The following is a 19,735-nucleotide window of genomic DNA, read 5'->3' as shown; positions in this document are numbered from 1 at the left end:
CAATAAGTTAAGTTTTCTTTCTCATATTAACTATGTTAAAACTGGACTCAGTAAACAATGCGGAGCTATATCAAAACTGAGACAGTATGTTCCAAAAAATCAACTCATAGCATACTATCGAAGTAATATCAATCCCATAATACAATATGGCGTTCTTGTTTACGGATGTTGCAGCTACACCTCCCTAGAGCCAAAATATGTTTTGCAGAAAAAAATTATAAAATTTATGTATTTCAGAAAATCCCGCGATTCATGTAATGATATATTTTTTGAAAACAACATTTTAACAGTATACGAGTTACACCTATATGAGTTGCTGAAGTTTGTTTTAAAATCGATAATAGGTGCTCATGTACAAGATTATCTTAACAATATGTTTACCTTTAAACACACAAGACAAACAAGGCTCTCAAAATTTCAGTGCCTGGATGAACCTTTGCTAAAAAGAAAAATTGAACGTTACTCCATCAAATATCGGGCTACCAAACTGTACAACATACTGAAAACCAATTCAATACTACCAGATGATGTACAAAACCTAAAGTTATCACAAGTCTCAAAAATTTTCCATGATGTAAATTTCTCTATATTTTGCAAAATTATACGCTTGTTAAACATATTTTTGAATTTTGAAGTACCCGTAAAAACGCACCCTTGGCTGCATGCTAACAGATATCTATTCATAGGTCCCGATTCTGGACAAAAAGTTTGACCCATCTAGCTCTTTTAGTTTTCGAGATATCGCGGTTTTTAGATTTTTCAAAATTTCTCCAAGAAAAACTTCGAAAAAAAAATGTAAAAAAAAAAAAAATTCTGCGATCTAAATTAAAGCGCAGCGAAACTTATGGGAATGGAATAGATATAGGATAGAAACAGTGGTAAGTCGAAATTTTCTACTGCATCGATTTAGTTATAAAATAAAACAACCAAAAAAATTTTCTTTTTTTTATTTTATTTTAATCAAATTTTATTTAAACCCTTAAATTTATTGCATACAGGGTAGGACTTGGCGGACAGTACTGTCCCGTTTTCTATCCTTTCCAGGTATCTTTATTTTTAATTTTATTCTTGGTTTGTATTAACTTCATCTCCTGGATAAATTAATCTCTCTCTCTCTCTCTCAGAATAGCTTTTTAATGAAATAAGTAGAGCAGTTAGGAACTGCGATATCAGCTCAGCCAGACCATAAAACTTATCGAAAAATTAATTCAACTATGGGTTCAAGGTCAACCAGACGGTCAATTTCCTCTTCCCAGAACAAAGCAGCGCATGAAATGAAGCAATTAAATGCCTGAACCCCAATATCATTCGTTATCATAACATTACTCCGTCCCCCCCCCCGGGGTTATGTTTTTATTTAATATATATACTATTGTGAAGATGAAGAATATCAATTGCAGATGATTCCACTGTACTATTATTCTACCGTCTGGGGGGGGGGGGCTCGGTGGTGGAATAATAATACGGTGGAATCATCTGCAATTGATATTTCTACATCTTCACAATAGTATACATTGATAAAAAAAACATAACCGACTAACGTCGGAAGAATTGCTCTAACCTATTGCAGCCTGCTTGTCGGGGGGGGGGGGGGGAGGGGCTTCAAATGACGTCATTAGAGGTTATTTTATACCATTACAACCACTAATAAAATTTAAATAGAAAAAATTACAACAAGTTTAGAATTTTAGTGCACTTTTCATTTGACTTTTAGTAGTGAACTGCCGCCACTTGAGTTCTTCTGCTAAAAATGCGAATGAGAAAAATTTAGATCACGCTAAAGGAAAAAAGTCGACGGCGCAAAAGTCACTCGAAAAGTCAAATGGGTTAAACAAAATTTTGCCAAAAAAGACCAACACGTTTACAATAACTGCTTCTAACTTCGTTCGAGCGCAATTAATAAATGTAATCAAACATTTGCTGTACATCAATTTTTCAGTCACTTCTGCAGAAACAAAAACTGGTTCATGGCGTAAAGAAACCGGTAAAAAATTCTGCTAACTGACATTGCGGGTTATAATGACTACGTCGGCAAAATGATAACCAGGGACAAGAGGACAAATAATAGCACAAAAACCAAATAAGAGTAAAACCTTTTTTCCTTAGATTTAGAGCAAACAGAGCACTGCATGTGACAGTGGAAAAGAGAAGTGGAAATGGTTGCTTACAAATTGAGAGAGAAACGAACGAAAATGGTACAAACGGCTGGCGATCGTTAAGAAAAGGAAAACGACAAAGCACCATAGCTACTGCTGCAGCACGCATACAGTGACTAAAATTGATTTGTGTTATGTCAACTTAGCCGAAGACACTTGTTTTCTTTTTGTCTGATTTTTAGCCATCGCAATTGAAGGTCACAGAACTTACACGATCAAATACATGAAAAGCGATGCGTGTAGAAATTAGTAATTTACGGACAGTTATTTTCGCGAGACCACCCCGTTAAAATTTTTGCCCGAAGAGGATGATTTTGTCACAAAAATAGAGAAAAACTTTAAGTCCATTGTGAGTTATTAAATAACGGGGCAAAGAAAGTGCACATTTAAAACCACACATTTAAAACCACATAAAGAAAGAATTAAGTTAATAAAGCGGAAATAATTTACAACCAACGTTATCAATACGTGTTTAAATTTGTAACTTGAAGTGATAATTTGAAATCGTCTGTTGTAGCGTTCGATTTCAACTGACATTGGTGAAGCTGAAGAAAGTAACACACTATAGACCACCAGCACCAACAACAACCTCGCGCAATAAATAAGACAAAGACAGCAGACAGCTGAGCAAGTAACACAATCGCACAATAAAAGGAGAGAGAAAAGGAAGCCATGTCCTGCTTAGAAAGCAGACCTCGGCTAGACTGAAAACACAAATAATTCCATTCATTCAGACCACATTACAACACAGCTCCTGATTGCAGTCTAGATTGCTATTATTGTATAATCAGAGCACAGACGGTTGTATGATGAACCAGTATCGCAAAGAAAAAAATGTGGTAAAATACAGCACTAAATGAGACCATTTATTTTTGCACTTTTATGATGCTACTTTTATTAAAGGCAAATTTCCTCTGCTGCAACTCCATTACGTAGCAAATGACGTCAAGTAAAATGACCTTTAGAGGGCACATGAACTCAAATCACCCTCCTTCCACTTTGTAAATGAGACTTTGATACTGTTAGCAATACCATGATTGCTATAAGAGAGTTTCGTTCATAAAAACGAATGAAAGCTTAGCTGAAGTTCCCTTCAATAAACAAAACTGATTGACGTCGGACATTGCTCTCGAAAGACGGGCGGGCCAACCTAATTCAGGGGCTGCATCCTAGATATATTGTTCTCGTAAAAAGTTTCCGACTGGCGAGGTATTCGAAACCCGATCTCCGGCGTCCTAGACAGAAACACTTTCCACTAGCCGATGCGTCCCTTATGCCATCCTAGCTTACAATCGCTTTTAAAATAAGATGTCAAGCGTGAAAAAGTCGACCAAGAAGTGAAATTAAAAGAATATTCTAGAAGAACGAAGTGAAATTGAAAACAATTCAATTTCGGATCTTTTCCGTTTGTGTCACCTATGTACGTTATACATCCCCAGTTACAGAGCACGTGCAATTACATAAAAAATTATCATGTTGAAATATGGCACGTGCTCCGGGGGTACAAATAATATGCGCCCACTAAGCTGGGGGCACAAACGGAAGAGATTCTCGATTTCTTATTACAATCGGATAGTGAACCCTGCCCATTAGCAGCCATCATTATACATGAGACGTTTATTGACCTTGACAGGGGGATAGAATTCCCTCACGTGACCTTAAACATACCTGAGAGATTGCCGAAAAATAGCCGCCGTTGATTCCAATAAGCATGATTGGGATTGAAAGAATAGAAGATAATGAAAAAAAAATTTGTACAAACACATTTTTAAGTCCGATTTATTTTGATGGCATTTTGTAGTTGAACATACTTCTGTTTCTTAAAGAGAGGCTACAGGGGCTACTGTCAATACCAATAAGCATTAGAGATGGTAACTAAGACTTATAGGAACGACGTTCAAATAGCGGGCGTCTAAAATTGGGCTTTATGGGCTTATCCCGTTTCTATTTCTGATTTCAATTTTTTATAAAGACTCTGTTCATTTTGAATTGCTTTGCTGAGCAACTGATGTTCAAAATCACTCTTAGCAGAATGAGAGAGAAGAAACTAGCCTAGCGAAGTAGTAGTAGTAGTAGTAAAAGACTTCAATTTACCAATATAAGGGGTTTCAACATATCGTTTGATGAAAATCTAAGAATATGGTATTGATACAAAAAATGAAAAAAAAATTATATTTTACAAAGTTAAGATCGACAGAAAGTACATCGGCATCTAATGGACCAAGTGCATGTGTAGTTTAAATCAAACTGAGAGTCACGAAGGTTAATGAAGAACTCTCTCAGGAGGCGTTTGTGGTCCGCTGGTGGTTTTAAAATATTGAAAGGCGCCATCTCGTTAAAATCATTTACATAAACCTGTACCCTTTTGAAATAGGACTTCGATGTTCGTTGCTTTATTGTTGGGTTGATGACAAGTTGATTAGAGTGTTCGCTTCTTAAAATCCTGGAATTGATCTTGAGTGTGAAAAAATCCTCAAACTTAATACAAGTTTTCCCTAGCATAATGGAAATAAAAAATCGAAGATCTCGCTCAATAAGCTGATAGCAGATGGGTATGTTGTCTGAATATTGTAGGGCTGAAATGTAATTGCGTTTTCCATAACACCAGCACAATCCTCTCGAGTAGAATTTTTCTAATAATCTTAAGTGACCAATATCGGGAAACCACGCTACAGAGGCGTATAGGAGAATAGATAAAACGCAGGATGTGTACAAATTTTGTTTGGTAGGCTATATGGCACATTGTGTCTGAGACAATTGAAACTTCTTTGAGCTTTCGTTAGCTTATTACGTATATGCCTACTCCGATTCAAATTGCTGCAAATTTCAACACCTAAATCGGTTGTATTGTGCACTTTCTGTAAAGAAATCTCGTCTATCTTGAAATCGCACTTGTGTGCTTCTGAGATATGAATATAAACACATTTCTCTGCGTTAAATTTCAAAGAATTTTCTGAAGACCAGTCTACAAGTTTATTGAGATCTCTCTGAAAGTCAGTAAAAAAGTCAGAGGTGGCACATGACAACTTGGTATCATCTACAGAACAAAAACAGCTTGAATTTTCCGGTAGTGATGACATATCATCGATGTAAATTAAAAATAGCAGAGGTCCAAGAACACCACCTTGAGGAAGAGCACTGGTAATCGTAACTTCAACTGACAATATTCCATTGATGTTAACACGCTGGTTTCTTCCGGTTACGTATGAGAACATAAGCTGCAAGAAATCATTGTCAAGACCGTACAACGATAGCTTTTTAAGCAATATTGCATGGTCTACATTGTCAAAAGCTTTCGCAAAATCCAAGTAAATGATAACCTGTTCGACGTTCTTGTCATAGTTTATAAATTTCGTCAAAAAAAAACGAGCAGTTGAGTAATTGTTGAGTGTCTTTTTCTGAAGCCGTGCTGCCTACTGCTCAATTTATAGTTGACTTTTGAGTACAGGAAGTCAAATAGAATTTTCTCCAATATTAATGATAATCGAGGTAATATGGAAACGGGTCTATAATTCTCAACTCTGTTTTTTGACTCCTTCTTGTGGATTGGGGTTATGAAGGAACACTTCCAAATTGTTGGCCACTTACGGAGAAATAGGATGTTACTGAACACTAAATGATCTAGAGGAGCTAATGTAACAGCGCAGTTCTTGAGAACGAATGGGGGAATACCGTCTGCAACAGCGATAGTGCTTGGAGGGACGTTTTCAAGAAAAAGGCCGACCTGTGCAGGTGTCACGAGTAAATCAGACAGCTGGATATCAGGACTCTCAATTTCATTCGGAGCAGAAGTAGGAAAAGAACATTTTTGGTAAACAGAATGAAAAAAGACATTAAAAAAATTAGCTTTCTCTAAATCTGACATAGCAGAACTTTCAAGGTAAGTCATTCTATTTGGCAGTGCATTTCGGCCGCCCAAACATTTTAACATTTTAAAAGCATCTATTGTCGTAAAGTCAATAAAAGTAATTTTATCCAACTCAATGAAGATTTTCACATCGTTTTCAAGATTTTCGAGTTTGGTAGAGGAGCACTTTTTGCCTCTTGCTGTTTCAAGTTTGTTGATCGTGTGCATCGTTAGGGAGCTATAAAAGAAGGGGAACTGCTTTCTCTTCCTGCGTTTTCTAACAAGGCAGTATGAACTAGATTTAGTAATTCTGCTAGCCAGATTTCAGCAAAATTTTTGTCTGCGCTGAACAATGAGACGTGCAGCGAACACACGCTACTTTTGAATAAGTCCTCATTAAAGGTACAAGCCGAAAAGTCTGATGAAAAAGTCGATAAAGGGATCAGCTTAAAATTGTAGTTTACTAAAACAGGGTTGTGGTCGGAAAGCGGGAAATCCAATATTTCGTAGTCATAATCATCCGAGTGTGTAACAAAAACTAGATCAAGAAAGTTGCCTTTTCTGTGCGTCGGAGTTCTGATAATCTGCTCCAAAAGAAAATCTTGAGTCAAAGAATCAACCAAATCTTGTTCATCTGCAATTCTAGCTGCGCACTCTTCCCAATTTATGTGGGGCAAATTGAAATCTCCCAAAATTGTTACACTTAGATCTTTTGGCGAAGTGGCAGCTGCTTGTGTTATATCATTGAACCTTTTAACTATACAACTTCCAGCCGTTGAAGTTGGAATGAAATACTTGGAGCCCCTGGGTGGTAAGTATAAAAGGACGACTCCAAAATTACTTGTACTATTACTGAACAAGCAGCTCAAGCAGAAAACGTCTATTTCAGCTTCCAATAACTCGAACATTTGTAGAGAGGAACTATGCGCGGCCAGTAATAGGCCTCCGTGTTTACCTTCTTTGCGATCGCACCTGATTATAACTGAAAATGGTAAGCCACAGAAAATCATAGTCTGATGTTGAGTCATCCAGCCACGTTTCAGCCAGGCAAACTAAAGCCGGACATTTTTGTGAGAGGAGCTCGACTAAACTCAGGCGCCTTTGCAAGTTGACTATGCTTTGTACATTGAATAGCAGAAGTTTTAGGCTACTTATGTGTTCATCCCCCGATAAGCAGGGTAGTCATCTTTTTTCAATCACTTTTCCATTTTTGATTACGAACACTTTCTCAGAATACTTTTCTTGTAGAGTACGCTTTTCAACTCTAAGCTGATATTGAGCTTCACGTTCAGACTTAGTCAGGTCTAGATCAACAAATACCGAGGAATAAAATGCGCTGTCCCTTAATTTGATCGAATTTCGAAGAAACTGTTTACGTTTTACTTGAGATTTGAATTTGACAAGAAGTTGTTTTCCATTCTGTTCGCTAATTTTCCCGATTCTTTTCGTTTCAATGTCAGCACTGTCAAGGACAATATCAATCGTTTGCGCTAATTTCTGAACACACTCCTTTATCATTTGTCGAGCTGGACGGCGCAGTTCACTTAATGACAAGATTGAGCTTTTTGCTTTCTTGTTCATTTTGCTCTTGACGAATCTCCCTCGCAATGCAAGACCGCGCTTTGTTCTCTTTCGGCAAGTTATCCAAAAGAACACTCGAATAACTCCTTGGCTCTTTTTGCTTATGGATAGCGCAGAAACCGCAAATGAACGGTTTAGCGCAGTCAAAACTTTTGGGGACAGAAATTTTTGTGAGAACAGGGCAGGCATCTGTGCTGCAGGAAATTTCTCGTTCGATGAAATTGTCCTTGGATAATTGCGCTCTTGTAGGCATATCACTATTAGGTAGATGAGTGTCTATGGAACCAATACTGGCACCGACGACAAAGAAAGGAAAGGAGGAAGGTTGATGGAAAATGAAAACCAAGAGTTAAGGAGTCTATGGAATCAATGCTGGCACCGACGGCAAGCTTAACAAATGATTTTATTCAATAAGGTAGAAAAATAGTGAAACAATCAAGCAGATGCGGAGAACGCTCTCGCAAAATTGATACCAAATATGGAATCGTAGATAATTCTCAAATAATCTCTTCCGCCGGAATCTGAAATCCCGGTAACTGGGGCTACCCAAACAAAGTCCGGCCTCTGATACCACAGTAAATAGCAACAATCAAGAGCTATTTAATAAGTTTATCACAACAATTAGGCAAAGAAAGATTTCACGAGAAAGAAGTCAAAAAAGATTTCACGCAAATGTTGAAAAAGCGGCAAAATGAGGTAAAGCCAAACAATTTTTTGTTCGACGAAGTAAAAAAACATAGGAGCGCTATAATAGCCGGCTGAGAAGACGAGGGCGGCTATTAATAATAATCTAAACGGTGCTTAGAGATAGAGTTAGGTCAATTATGATCAGAAAAATATCACAATTCAACTTAAAACTCAACTTAATAAAAGTAACGCCAAAACCAAAAGAGGAGCGGTATCAACAGATGAGCAAAGCTGCGCTTCTCGTCATCGCAACGTAAAAAATCAAGTTAAAAAACGAATGTGGGATGACGACGCACCAAAAACAAAACACCCCAAACTCTTAGTGATTTGCCTCAAATTATTAAACCCTGGTAAACAACGAAAAATTGCAGGAGACGCAAGAACTGATTGAACATAGCCGGCAGATTGCCAGAATAGCTGCGAAAGAATAGACCTGCGTGTCATATAATAAAGAGAAAAAGAGAAATTTTAAAATCGACGCCGCTCAAAAAACTAGGCTAAAAATCATTCAGCGCTAAATTAATAAAGCTTGTTAAAATTCATTCCACAGAAGCCTCTTATTAGGGCCCTTTACTGCACATATGAGTTCCTTTGACCTTAAAAAAATTCAAATTAAACTTAAGTTTTAAAGTGCAAAAGTCATTTTATTGAGTGAGGTAAGTCACGTATGATCAAAATCTAATCACGCAAATAACCTAAAAACTTCCGCTAAATCGAGTGAGAAATGACGTCACGCGCGCAAATACCATTAGTGAGAGGAAGAAGTCATTCAGAAAATTTGGCTTTTTCAGCTTTGCTGTGTGAACAAATGTAAAACGAAAAAAGAGCATCAGACGACGAAACAAAAAACATAGCCGGAAGAAATCCGGAAGCGACTCGAAGCGTCAAAACTTCACTAACAAAAACGTAATTGCAGCGGAAGCCACTACCTTTTGTATTAAACAATTAACTCAATACTTCTCCAGGTCTGCTCCAAAAATTGGTGAAACTTAAACTACTGTCACCAAGAGAAACAAAATGCGGCAAAATTTTATATTATTGAAAACGTTTGGTAAGGTTGAAAAAATTCGAAATAATCAAGTTGGTCAAAAAACTCGTAGTCTGAAAAATCCGACAAGGTTATCAATTGCCCTCAAATAATTCATGATTCTAATTTGAAAAAGATCGCGAAAGGAAAGGGCAGATCATAATCGTAGAAACTAAGTTGAATCTTTTCAAAAAAGAAAGCTCAAATTTAAGAATCGGAAAACACCTATAATTACACTTCTAATCACTGCAATTAAGACGAAAAACCACACACACTTGTTCCTTGTTGTACATATGCTAAACAACATGATTTCATACTAATTCAAAAATTAAATTGATCATAGAAAAGACATAAGCAGCAAAATATTCAAAGGCAAAAAATCCATCAAATTAGTACCAAGGCTGGAAGAAAGTTGCAATAAATAGTCATCAGTGGAAATTTGGAAACGAATGGCTATCAAACTCTCATTACTGCTTTTGTTGAATGAAATCAATTGCAAACCAAAGAAATGACGAAAATCTAAGAAAAAGCTGAAATCATTCATTTTTAACAACCGAAAAAATCAATATACTGAAAGTAAATGTAGGTGCCAACACAAAGCTAGAATGCTACTAACTAGAATGTGAACAATATGGGCACAATGTAAGGAACACCGTAACAAAGAAACATTCTTGATTTTTGTAAGTTTAAAAATAATTTAAAAAATTCAAGAAAAACGAATACATTTCATTGTTCAGCATTGAAGACATAGAAACGATAACTAGTCATCCGTTACAAAAATCTATCCTCCTGAGAATAACAACAAAATAGGAAAAAGTAGAATTCACAAATACAAAACATTGAAACATTTTGCAAAAAAAAATTGTCAAAAAACTTTCAATACTGCATTTATGAAAAAGTTTCAACTGTTTTTCAAAAACTTAACGTCAAAAAATGATTGATTTTTATTGAAACGAAATTAAAGTCCCTCAGGTTGCACAAAAAAGACTATTTCTAGCAATTACAACCAAAATACAAACCAAAAACAGATGAAAATTGGGTAAAAACTACAAAAATCGGATTAGCATATGTACAATTTTAAAAAACAAAATTACATCGAGGTAGAAAGAGGCATTGAATATATGAATTATCACAGAGAAGTTGCCATATTAACTGATTTTTGACAAAAAGACGATTAAAAGATCCAAAAATGAAGAAATTAATAGAAAAAAAACCAAAAAATAACTGAAAAATCAGGTAATATGTGCCAATTTTCAACTTGAAACGCATTTTCAGGCTCTGCAAAACACTGTGCATCAATTTCCCAGGTTTAAATTTCAACATAGCATCGAATAAAAATTATTTCTACAAAAAACCAAATTAAAAGCAAAAAAATTGGGCCACATAGACGAAAAAACGGCTAAAAACGGTTAATTCAGTCAAAAACTACTTTTCAAAGTCAAAAAGTCATTCACTAAACGCAGCGCATGATCAAAAAACTTCGCTCGCTTAGCGAAAATCTGTTCACCAAGACAGCTTTTCTCACTTTCGCTTATAGGTCAAAATGCCTCGTGAACAAATCTACTTCCTGTAAAAAAAAAAAGACCGAGAGAAAACCAATACTCCTCTTCGAGTCGTAAAAACCAAGAGCACCGCAATATAGCTACGCTCAGCTTACAGCTTCGCAGCTATAAAAAAGTGTCTATGACCATGAAATATCAAAATATTTACAAATTGATTCAAAAACGGGTCTCATTATATAATTTTGCCTAAAAAAGTTAAATCTATTTACAGCTTTGAAAATATGGTACCTTAATAAAACCTTCTTCTCGTTGAGCTAAAAATTATGTTCAAAACTCTATTGTTCACAACTCCCTATTGATCTATTGTTTACACCTCAGAAACATACTCAGCAGATTTCCAAAAAATAGCCGCCATTGATTCCCATCACCCCGATTGTGGTTGAAACAACAGAAAAAATAGAAAACTGATTGATGTCAGAAAACTTATTTAGAGTGTGAACTATTTTGATTTCATTTTGTTGTTAGCCATATTACTGTTACATAATGAGAGGATACAGGGGGCTATTATAAACTTTCAATAATCATTGAGGATGATAACTACGCCTTAAAAGAAGAAAGTTCCGTCAAAACATCACCGAAGTATAGCCACGCTCAGCTAGGTGACTGCTCATGAAAACTACTTTCTGCTCGACGTTTTGGAAAATCACGGAAGTGGTTACGTGCGAAGTCATCCTCAATGCAAATTCAGATAAGTGACCGAACCTAGCCGACAGTTTTAATAAGATTTGATTACGATGGTGAAATCAGCCTCGAAATTGGAGGATAATAAGTTTATTACTCTTTTAAATTAGCAGTTTACTCCAAGGAACTTTGATAACTTCATGCACTAAATCTTTAAACATTAAGTCTTAGGCCCAACTTTTACTGGTTTATCTCGCTTGCTTTTTGACCTTGACCGTATTCGCAAAATATTGCACATATATGCAACTTGACCTCAAAAACATTTGCAACTTGACATCGGATGTATTTGCAACTTTCAACTGAAACAGTGAGTGAGGTAAGTCCGAAATCATACGTGAAAGTCGTAACTTATGTTAACCGAAAACACTAAATTACAACCCAAAAAATAAACATACCCGGCAGATTGCCGAAAAAAAGCCGCTGTTGATTCCAATAGGCATGATTGGGATTGAAAGAATACAAGATATCGAAAGATTTTTGTACAAAAACATTTTTTAAGTCCAATTTATTTTGATGGCATTTCGTAGTTGAACACAGGGACTAATATCAATACCAATAAGCATTAGAGATGGTAACTAAGACTTATAGGAACGACGTTCAAATAGCGGGCATCTAAAATTGGGCTTTATGGGTTTATCCCGTTTCTATTTCTGACTTCAATTTTTTATAATGACTCTGTGCATTTTGAATTGCTTTGCTGAGCAACTGATGTTCAAATTCACTTTTAGCAGAATGAGAGAAGAGAGAAACTAGCCTAGAGAAGTCAAAAAGATTTCACGCAAAAAATTTCACGCAAAAATTAGGAGCGCTATAATAGCCGGCTGAGAAGATGAGGGCGGCTATTAAACATAACCGACTAACGTCGGACTAATTGCCTTCAAACGACTGGCGAGCGGTCCGCATCGGTATTAGCCAGCTGGGGCTTAGGGATGCTAGCATTAGGTGTGTGTGTGTGTGTGTGTGTGTGTGTGTGTGTGTGTGTGTGTGTGTGTGTGGGGGGGGGGGGGGGGTGTCAATTGATGCGGCGGGGTGAGGAGGTTTGGGTGGGCTGGATAAGAAGGGGGTTCAAATTAAGCCAGGGTTCTGATCAAACCGTTCCGGTAAATCACATACTTAGAGACTTGCAAGGCGTAATACCCTCAGAGAGCTGTTCAGCCACTTGTGCCCTCAGGGCTTTACCTGTTATCCCATTTATGAGGACGAAAACAGCCTTTGATAGCCAACAGAGCATACGCCAGCTTTGTGGCACAGAATTGAGAGACAAAGTAAAATGACATCGGCGAAAAAATAGGGACAAAGGAATTTCACCAGAAGCTTTGAAAAAGACTACCATCTTAATCCTTTAAACACGTAACAAAATCATCAAATCTTTAGACCAACGGAGCTTTGATTTGAATACAACCAAGGGATCAATCACGTAGCAAAAAGAAACAATATTAAAGACAAAGACAATTAGTATAAAACCCGAAACATTAAATAGATGCTACATAGTCTCAGTATATAACTAGACACCTGTCGAGACTTTAAACCAGATAGATACACAAAACTGTCGAAACTAAAAGTAAACACTGCTACTTTTTCGGAAAACAAATGTTCCAAAAATAAACTAAAAAGTCAGTGAAACCAGGAGTAGCTTCACGTTTGAGAACTTCTATGACATTAAATTCCTGATAATAAGTAACAAGACAAAATACAAGTAGGCAAAAATAAAAAACTCGCGCATAATTTTAAGTAAATCATGTCAAAGTCGTTGAAAGCCGTTATACACCCAAGGAAAACAATAAATATATCTATTTCAACATCGTTAGAGAAAAAGTTTTGCTAATCACAACTCTAAGTGGTAGGACAACTTTGAAAGCCAGTGGTGTCACAGTTGTTAAAAACGTTATATATAATTTCCAGCCATGAAATCGCTATCAGGCCCCATTAGAGAGCCCATGAGACCTTTCGTGGACGGCGTGAAGTAAAAAGACAAACAAAACAGCTTTAAAAGCGTACGAAACTTTTAAAAATAACTGATAGCTTTGAAAACAACCAAGTTGTTAAAAACGTTAGCTACGTTGTTAAAAATTTGCTAAACGCAAACGAAAAAAACAGCGCCAATCACGCGTCATCTGAGAGCCAACGAGACATGACAATAATGACATTAAGTGATAGGCCATTTAAAAGAACATTGAAAGCAAACAAAATATAAAAAATCAGACAATTTTTGAAAACAAGTAGTGTTGAAAACAATTTTTGAAAACAAGTTATTGAAAGTGTTAGATAAATTTTCCGACCAATAATTAGCTTCAACTGCTCCCCATAGAAAAGCCAATGAGACTTGAGCTTTAGAAGCAGACAAAACATTAAGAAATCAATGATAAATTTAGAGAAAACAAGTTGTGTCAAAGTTGTTAAAAATCTTAGACAAAAATTCAAAACTTAACTTGCTTCAATTAAGTTTAAAGAATGCCCCACTAAAACCTACCAAAAAAGTATGACAAATGTCTTAACTTTTAAAATAAACAGAAGTCAAGTTGTCGCACGTGAAATAAAATTCTCACGCAACTTAAACGAAAAACTTTGTTTTAAAAATGTTTCTTCCTCCATATTCGATGGTCAGGCAACGCCTTAAATCAATTTTTACACCTTAAATCTAATCGGTCTCCAGGCCTTTTACCACTCCAATATTACAAAAATCACTACTCTAATTTAATTTCTCTTTGACAGCAAAATGAAAAAAGAAAACGTGAAAAAACCTTTAAGAGAAACAGAGCAACAAGACAATTCCAATTCTTTGATTTGTAAAAAAGAGATCGCCTCAATAACAGCCTTTCATAGGCTGACGTCGGCTGTTAATAGGTACTTCTAATGCCTCATAGAATAAAAATAACTTCGTTTCAACCAGTCATCGCTTCAATTAAATCAGTTATGCGAGAATGATTAATTAAATTGCACCGACAGACTTCCCCAGCTATTGCAAAAACAAAACACCCAAACGTTCAAAAAAGTTAAATTTTTTTGCGCAAACAGTCAAAACTTGACTGAAAAGAATAATTACAAATGGCAGTGGGGGAGGGAGGGGGTCGAGCGTTGCGTTACGCGTGGAATGAGGTGGCGTTTAAAGTTGCGGGGTGGGCGGTCAAACTCCTAATTTGTCTGCTAAACAGGTTCAGCGAAACGCATACTATGAGATATGTAAGCCGTTAGGCTCCAAGAGAGCTTAATGCCCTCTGGGCGCTAGCTGTTTCTCCCCTTTTTACGACCAAAAATCAGGCTCCGACAAAAAATCGCATGCAAAACACGATCAATATAATTGTTACAAACTCTGTTTGAAAGCAATTAAAGAGATTTTAATGTGCACATTCTAAAGCAAAAAAGACTGAGCTGATAGTTCATAAATTTCTTGTACACTATTTGGTTTCTTGTTAGGGCTGTACTCCTCAATTCCGAGGCTAGCAAAATTTAAAATAAATAGACTAACGTCGGAAAAATTGCTCTCGAATGAAAGGCGGCGCAATTTAATTCAGGAGCTGTAGCCTCGATTCTCTCTATGGGTGCGAAAACATCAAGCTACGGAAGGATTCGAACCCCGACCTCCTGAGTCCAATTCCGTCACCTCGACGGAGGTATTAACCACTCATCTATCAGGGACTTTTCGAGTCTCTAACAATCGGTTTTGTTTGAACAAAAACCTTTATTTCTGAGTGACAGCAACTGAAATCACTCAATCAAAAATAAGTGAGTGAAAAAGACACTGGACAATTCAAAGATTATTCTAGAAGAAAAGCGCAAAACGGTCAACGAATAATTTGCAGACACACGTTTCCAATAATTGCTTCTCATTCGAGAGCAATTAACCGACGACTAAGGTCGGAAAAAATGCTCTCGAACAACAGTCGGGGCAATTTAATTTAGGGGAGTTTTGGAGTGGGAGACGAACCAATGACTGGAGTCCTCTACAGAAGCCTTGACCACTCGGCTATCAGGCCCTTGTGATATATGCTACAATCACTTTTATCTTTGCAAAAAACTTAACTTCGGAAAGCGAGCAACTGAAATCAGTCCAAAACGAAGAAGACAAGCTTGAAAAAGTTTCTTGAGAACAAAAAAATTTTTAATAAAAAAGATTAAGAAAAAAAAGAAATTTAAATAAAAAGATTTTAAATCACTTATGATTTTTATTCGCTAAAATCTCTCGTCAAATAGCCCCCCAAAATCATAACATGATGAAAAAAAATTCCAAAAAGTAAGCAAAAATTGTTTAGAGAAAAAGAAGTCGTGAGAAAAAAGAAACTTGGTTCCAAGAAGAGTGAAAATTAACGTAATGCTCACAACTCAGTCGAAATAATTCATGAAAGAACCGATTCAAATTTAGCGTGACGTGACTGGTCGTAACAAGAATCGGAAAAACAACGAAAAACCAAATTTCCTAGACAAGGATATTTTCTAGTTGCTTCTCAAAAAATTAAAAAGCACTTCACCAAAAAGCCAACATTGAACTTTGAAAAGTAATCTTTTATTTGTTTTGAAAGAATTCCAGATATCAATATCAAGGCCATGAGCATATGGTTCTACTCTGTTCCGATTTTCAGCCTTGAGTTGCATACTCAGAGACAAGTAAAGTCTTATCTGTAGTTCCCCGTTTTGACAAAAAGTCAAATGGTCAGACAAAATATCAGACAAAAAATTGGCAGTACAAAAAACTTCACAGAGAGGCCCACGGGACTAATATGACTACTTGACGCTGCGGGTACAAACAATCTCTTTGTACTCTATCGGAAGAGAAAAAATATATTTTTGTTATAAAATTATTAAAAAATTGGTCTCACAAAAAAATACTCCTTTGTAAGCAAGTTAAATTTGCGCTCAATCTTTGATCATCTGTTCATTGCGATGTCAAAATATTTTTCGGCGTTTCCACAAAATGCGTCAGCTTAAATTTGATGTGTTTTGCTTTCTAACAAAAATCACAAAAAAAATTTAGAACCAAGAAGCCAGTCTATTGTTTTCCAATTATTCAAAATTTTATCTATCCCCGGTAAGCTTCCTTTCGTTTAATTGCCATTTATAGAAAGCTTCTATTGCATTTTTGCAATTCCGCGATGGTATAATATCTCCCTTGACAAGATGCAGAAGTAGAGTTCTGCTGTAATATGAGCAATATTTATTAAGAGCACCTCTTTTGGTTGTCTTCTCCCTTAAACTTTCCGGAAAACATGAATTTTCCTCCAAACTTTATATCTTTGGAAAACAGAATTCGAGGCACCCCTTTACTAAACATAAACCGACAAATGTCGGATGACTTGCTCTCGAATGAAAAGCCGGGGGGGGGGGGGGGGGGGAAGGGGGATTTTAATTTAGGAGGTTTAGCTTAGAATTATTATAGGTGCAGAAAAAATTCGACCCATAGAGGCGCGAATTCGCGACCTCCAGGACTCCAGTCCAACATCTTAACAACTAAGATATCACGGATTTCATACTCCATCAATCACATCTAGCAACAAGTATCTAGCAACAAAGCAACAAACGATATTTCGGAATGAGAGCAATTGATATCACACAAAAATTAAGAAGTCAAGCGTAATAAAGTCCCTTGAGAAGTCAAAGAACGCTCAAGAATAAAAAAGCAAAACGCAAAAACTTTGTTCGAGAGCTATTAAAAATCATATTATTCTACTCTGCAAGGGCTTTCAGATGATACAACTCATCTCTTTCTCCGACCAATATTTCGGGGGACAATTTGAAGGAACAAAACGCCGGTCTAGCATAAAGGTCCTTCATATATTACATGAGGTCGGAACAACAATTTCTCAATGGGGATAAAAATTCTGTAATAGTGATTCTCTTCACATGATCGTACAGTTTTAGCGTATAGTTCTGCGCCCCCCATCGCAAAGGCTTAAAACAAAAACAACAAACAATGACTCGTTGTTGCGTCAGAAACCGACTTCTACTTTGCGTTCACAGAGACATTTATGCTCGATTTGGTCTTTAAAGGTGAAATGTGATTGAAAAAATGACACTTTGATTACTCAACCAACTGAAGCATCAAAAATATACACATTTTAAAAACGAGAAGTGTCTTTAATATAATACGATACTGCAGGCCATCTAAATTAAAACTATGAAACTACGGAATTTGATTGCTAGAATGACCAATAATAACAGATCAAATGTTACTTCGAGCTTCTTTCAACTTTGATTACATTTCGCTGTTGACAATACAGAAAGTGGCGTCATCTGATATTTAAAGACATCAGACATTTAACGTCCATTAATAGTTTTGTAATAGTGTTGAGATAGAGAAATTAATCTAATCTAGACTCACCACAACTGGGCAAAAGAAGCAAAGAGGAGGAGCAGATAGAGGAGAGGATGTTAGTTATTCCGGAAAATAAATTAGACTGAAAAAATTAACCACAAGCTTGCATACACATGTACACTAGCATATATTCCAGTGGCGTCCGTGCAACTTTGTGAATGGAGATCGAACGTGGGAAAAATTGTTATTCAGTGCAATGTTTGATCGGACAATAGACTGCGGTAGAGGAAAAAGAGAAAAGGAAAGACAGAATAAACTATTCCATCTATTCCGCATTCATTGTTCCCTCACTGAGTGTGTTAGATAGCTAGCTAGCTAGAAGCTACCTCTAATGGTATACGGTATGTTATACAATGGTAAGATTGCTGGTGGTTGCAGTTCATTCGTTCGTTCCATTTTAGCGGTGAATTTTCACAGAAAATACCACAAAAAGCCTCAGAGGCAAAAGGGAATTTTTGCAACCGTGCTATAATTCTGCTGATAATCGCTCACGTAGTAGAATATTCAACAAACAGAACATTGTTCAACTGGCTATTCAACAGCATCATATGATAAGGGTGAATTTGAGTGTTCGACTAAAATTACCTGTTTAAAATTTCCCGTCATCTGTGAATCAGCCTTAACAAATAACGTAAATGCCGTCTTCAACATCTACTTGGCATTTAAAATATGGTTGTGCGCGAACAAACTAGAAATTGAAGGTTAAGATAATTGCGAAAAATTGAATGTTTAATTAGACAAAAGCAGACTACGATGTACAATGGTAGAGCGGAAAAGACGGTGATAGATGAACAGGTTTAGTTCACGTGCCGAGAGGGGAGCGAGGCAATGCTAAGAGAACAAACAGTTAGCATATGAATTATGCATACAACATTTAACAAAGATGTCAAGCCATGTCAGAGATGTTAAGTTCTGTCTGTAATAGATAAAAGACTGAATGCTCAGCTGGAAAAAATTTTAGATGCAGTTTAATGCACACAAATCTCACAATCTTTTCAACCTGCCACATTTTCAACCTCTATAGCAATTTCATTTTGGCATCTGAACAGTATTTCCATGTTGCGAACCTCAATATGAAAATGGTACCGTCTGTATACATGTACATATTTGTGAAAAGTTAGACCATGTTGTTAAAATGGGAGAGGCGACTCACTTCTGGTCAGACTGGTGAACGGTCTCCGCGTCTTTTTCTACATCCATTTTGATTCCATCGTCTGTTCCCCCACGGCTGCCACCCACTAAAAACAACCCGCAAGTGATCTGAATCGAGGAATCTTTTTGCTACTTTCACAGCCAACCATTTTAGTTGATATTTTTAAATTGATATACATCAGATAATGAACCGTATTATGCCAAAAGAACCATTAGAGCAGTCAATTCCACTAAAAACATACAACGTAGATTGTCTTAAAATAGCGACCGCTGATTCCCATAACCCCAAATGGGATTCAAAGAACAGAAGAAAAAGAAAATTGATTTTTGAACAAACATTTTTCAAGTGCGAACTATTTTGATGTCATTCCGTAGTTAAAAATATCCCTGTATCTCAGTGAGGGGATACAAGGGCTAGTATCAAAACCAATAAACATTTGAGATGGTAACTAAGACTTATAAGAACAAAGTTCAAGCAGCCATCATCTAAAAATTTGTTTATGGTGTTTCTCCCTTTTCTGTAGTTCATTTCGCTTTTATGAATCTGTTCATTTTAAATTGCTTTGCTGATTACCTGCTATTTAAAACCGCTTTGAGCAGAGAAGTCAAGAAGATTTCCCACAAAACGTTGAACCAGCTGTGATTTACCGTAAAGAAACGGTAAATTTTTGTTCGACGAAATATATCATAGAAAGTCCTGATAAACAATCCACAGAATTGAATGAAAAATTTAAA

General features: G+C 36.4%; 1 protein-coding gene across 2 annotated transcripts in view; it reads right to left on the bottom strand.

Moving 5' to 3' along the window:
- The window catches only part of LOC142337654 (uncharacterized), a 101,271-nt gene that overhangs the window by 31,305 nt on the left and 50,231 nt on the right, over positions 1–19,735 (bottom strand). For both annotated transcript variants that reach the window (XM_075387051.1, XM_075387052.1), the window contains exon 6: positions 19,002–19,086. In XM_075387051.1, coding sequence (XP_075243166.1) covers positions 19,002–19,086 — 85 coding nt within the window. The remainder of the gene's footprint in view (positions 1–19,001; positions 19,087–19,735) is intronic.

This window comes from Convolutriloba macropyga, chromosome 4, assembly GCF_964194025.1.
Source record: "Convolutriloba macropyga chromosome 4, txConMacr16.3, whole genome shotgun sequence".
In the NCBI taxonomy this organism is placed as follows: Eukaryota; Metazoa; Xenacoelomorpha; order Acoela; family Convolutidae; genus Convolutriloba; species Convolutriloba macropyga.
The sequence above is the reverse complement of the archived record's forward strand: the minus strand, read 5'-3'. Positions and strand labels throughout refer to the sequence as shown.